This window comes from Mandrillus leucophaeus, unplaced genomic scaffold (assembly GCF_000951045.1).
Source record: "Mandrillus leucophaeus isolate KB7577 unplaced genomic scaffold, Mleu.le_1.0 Scaffold317, whole genome shotgun sequence".
In the NCBI taxonomy this organism is placed as follows: domain Eukaryota; kingdom Metazoa; phylum Chordata; class Mammalia; order Primates; family Cercopithecidae; genus Mandrillus; species Mandrillus leucophaeus.
The window spans coordinates 1,089,011-1,092,402 of NW_012103332.1; the positions used below are offsets into that span (position 1 = coordinate 1,089,011).

Sequence of the window (3,392 nt, forward strand, 5' to 3'; positions counted from 1 at the left end):
CTTATTAGTTCTGCTTTGCAGATGGGAAAGTGAGTCTGGGAACCTGGAAGGGACTGGCCAGAGCTGCCCAGGTGACCGCAGGTGCCTGGAGGCAAGCCAGGTGTTGCCTGGGGTCTGCATACCCGCTCCTGAGGGGCCTGTGCCCTGCCTGCCCCAGGGAGCCACGTCTTCACACCTGCCCCTTTGGCCTGCACCCCAGGGGACCGGCTGAACGAGCGTGTGGCCTACCACCGGCTGGCCACCCTGCACCACCGGCTGGGCCACGGCGAGCTGGCGGAGCACTTCTGCCTCAAGGCCCTGTCGCTCTGCAACTCGCCGCTGGAGTTCGACGAGGAGACCCTCTACTACGTGAAGGTGAACCTGGTGCTCGGTGACATCATCTTGTACGACCTGAAGGTGGGTGGGGAGGGGCAGGGCTTGGGGTGTTCCCGGCCCCCTTGGAGTGGGATCTCCACCCAGACCCCAGAGGCCTGGGTTCCAACCTTGCTGAGGAATGGCCCAGTGGCCTCCCGGGAGCTCTGCACCCGGCTGGAGGAGCCGGCAAGGTTCGCAGATACAACCCAGCTCCCAATCTGGCCAGGCCCCACCCTCAAGAACTCAGTCTCAGCCAGGGAGGCTGACACATGAGCGGGCAATGGTGGTCTCTGGGTAAAGAAGGGGGATTGTAGTCAGGGGGGCTCTCCTGGAGGAGGTGACACCAAAGCTGAGTCTTGACAGCTAAGTGTCAAGTTGCATTTAACAAAAAAAACAGAGTCAGGAGAAGGACATTTCTGAAGACAGCATCATCCTCACATTGAATCCACATTGCAAGATCCAACCCAAATCCCGGCGCCTCCTCTAGGAAGCCTGCCCAGGGTGCCAGCCCGCACTGAGCAACTCCTTCCTGGAGTCCCGAGACACCTTGAATCTTCACATCACCCAGGAAGGGTGGGGTAGGGCCGGTGTCTTACCATCTGCTTCACAGACAGGGAAACCCCAGCTCAGGGCAGGTGCAGTGGGGCCAGGCCCCAGTCAGCCAGGCTGAGGCCTTGCTGGGTCGGGTCTCTCTGGAGGGGAGGTGCTGGGACCTGTGCTCCCTCTGTCCCCAGCCCTGCAGGGGTGGAGAGCTGGGACTGGCAGACTCTGACCTGGGGTGTCTCCACCCCTCTGCCCAGCAGGCGCCCGCCCCTCCTAGCATCACACCGGCACCGTGTCAGTGCTCCTTATGGGCTGAGGGGCCAGGGCACGCCAGTCCAGGGACCGAGATCTTGGGGGCCTTAGAACAACATGAGGAGCTGGGGCAGCCCTAAGACCCTGCCCCGTATCCCCCACCGCAGGCCTGGCGCTACCCGGGAGGCCCCGCCCAGTGCTGGCGACACCTGGTGGTCAGAAGCGGTCCCTGTGGCCTCCCAAGTCCCAGCCAGACAGGGAGGTGCCAGGTGTCAGGCCCAGAGGGACGCTGCTCACCGCTCAGGGGCTCACCTGTGACCCAGGGGACGGGCCTCCCAGAAGGGGCCTTTATCTCTCCTGGTGAAGCCTGCCGCCCACTCCGCCTGCCCAGGAGCAAGGAAAGGGCTAGGTAGTACCTGAGAGGCCAAAGTCCACGGTTGGGGTCGAGGGGCAGAGGCCTCCTTCACCGCCTTCCCATGCACAGCCCTCTGGGCCTCATCGTGACTATGCTGTCAGCGCAGGCCAGCTTCCCACAGGAGGTCACCTCGGAATTCCCCAGGGGGAATATTGGGCATAGTGTCCCAGGGGGGTGTACACCTTCTTTGATATTGGGAGCAATATCATCCTCTCCCCTCAGGATTGCAGGCAAAATATCGAAGGGGTTCTACAACTCGTGTGATATGGGCAGTAATATCATCCTCTCCCCACCTAGATGTTAGGAACTATATCACAGGCGGCTGTACACTTCTTGCGATATTGGGATTCTTATCATCCTCTCCCATCATGGATATTAAGAAAAATATTACAAAGGAGGTGTACACCCCCTGTGATATTGAGAGTAATATTATGTTCTCCCCTTCGGGATATTAGGAACAATACGGCAGGAGGTGTGTACAACCCCTGCGATATTGGGTGTAATATCATCCTCTCACCCTGAATAGAAGAAACAATATCACAGGAGGATGTATACCCCCTATGATATTGGGAGTCATATCATTTTCTCTCCCTCTGGATATTCGGAACAATATCACAGTGGGTGTGTACACCCCCTGCGATATTGCAACTGCTATCATCGTCTCCCTCCCAGGATATAAGGAACAATATCACAACGGGGTGTATACCCCCTATGATATCGGGAGTAATATCTTCCTCTCCCCCGCTGGCTATTGGGAACAATGTCACAGAAGGGGTGTACACCTCCTGCTTTATTGGGAGTGATATCGTCCTCTCTATCCCCGGATATTAGGAACAATATCACCAGGGAGTGTACACCTCCTGCAATATTGAGACTGATATCATTCTCTCGCCCCCTGAATATTAGGAACAGTATCACAGGGGTGGTATACACCACCTGCGAAATCGGAAGAAATATCATCCTCTCCTCCTTTGGATGTTAGGGACAATATCACGGGGGAGGTATACGCCCCCTGCGATATTGGGAGTCACATCATCCTCTCCCACCAAGGATACAAGGAACAAGATGACCGAAAGGATATACACCCACTGGGATAGTTTCAATATTGTCATCCTCTACCCCATGGCTATTAGAAATAACATAATAGAGGGGTGTACACTTTCTTCGATATTGGGAGTAATACCATTCCCTCCTCGCCAGATATCAGGAACAAGTCTATTAATTATTAATATTAATAAATATAATAAAAATTAATAGTAATCATCGATATTAATAATCACAATGAAGATAGTAAAAAGTAACATTGGTTAAAATGTTAAACATAAGTATTAATAGTTAATAATAATATCACTATTAATGAAATACTAATATCAGGAATTAAAGTTACTTAAATCAACACTAAGTGATCTCGGTAAAAAATTAATTGATATTAAAAATTAATATTTTTGAATATTAATATTAATAATTAACGTTAAATGTGCATAATCATATACTTAAAATAATTATTTATAATTAATAATAGTATCTTATTAATTAATAGTATCATTGATAATTATTAAAATCGATCATTGATGTTTAATAATTGATCATAGCATTATTCTTACTACGGCAGAGGGTGTACATCCCCCCTGAGATATTGTTCTTGCCATTCAAAACGGCAGAGGATTACATGACTCCAGATATCAAAGAAAATGCAAGACGAAGAGCATGATATTACTCCCAAAACAGATGGGTGTACACCCTCTGAGGGCGCACACACTGAGGGTGTACATTCGTCAGTGAAAGACTTCATAATTTCCAGACAGGGAGATGATATTACAGATAAAAT

The 3,392-nt window shown here is 51.0% G+C and overlaps 1 protein-coding gene across 1 annotated transcript in view; it reads left to right on the plus strand.

Moving 5' to 3' along the window:
* The window catches only part of LOC105545066 (SH3 domain and tetratricopeptide repeat-containing protein 1-like), a 13,302-nt gene that overhangs the window by 4,803 nt on the left and 5,107 nt on the right, over positions 1-3,392 (plus strand). Inside the window, exons 6-7 of the mRNA XM_011987828.1 lie at positions 9-81; positions 158-396. Of these exons, the coding sequence (XP_011843218.1) occupies positions 9-81; positions 158-396 (312 nt within the window). The remainder of the gene's footprint in view (positions 1-8; positions 82-157; positions 397-3,392) is intronic.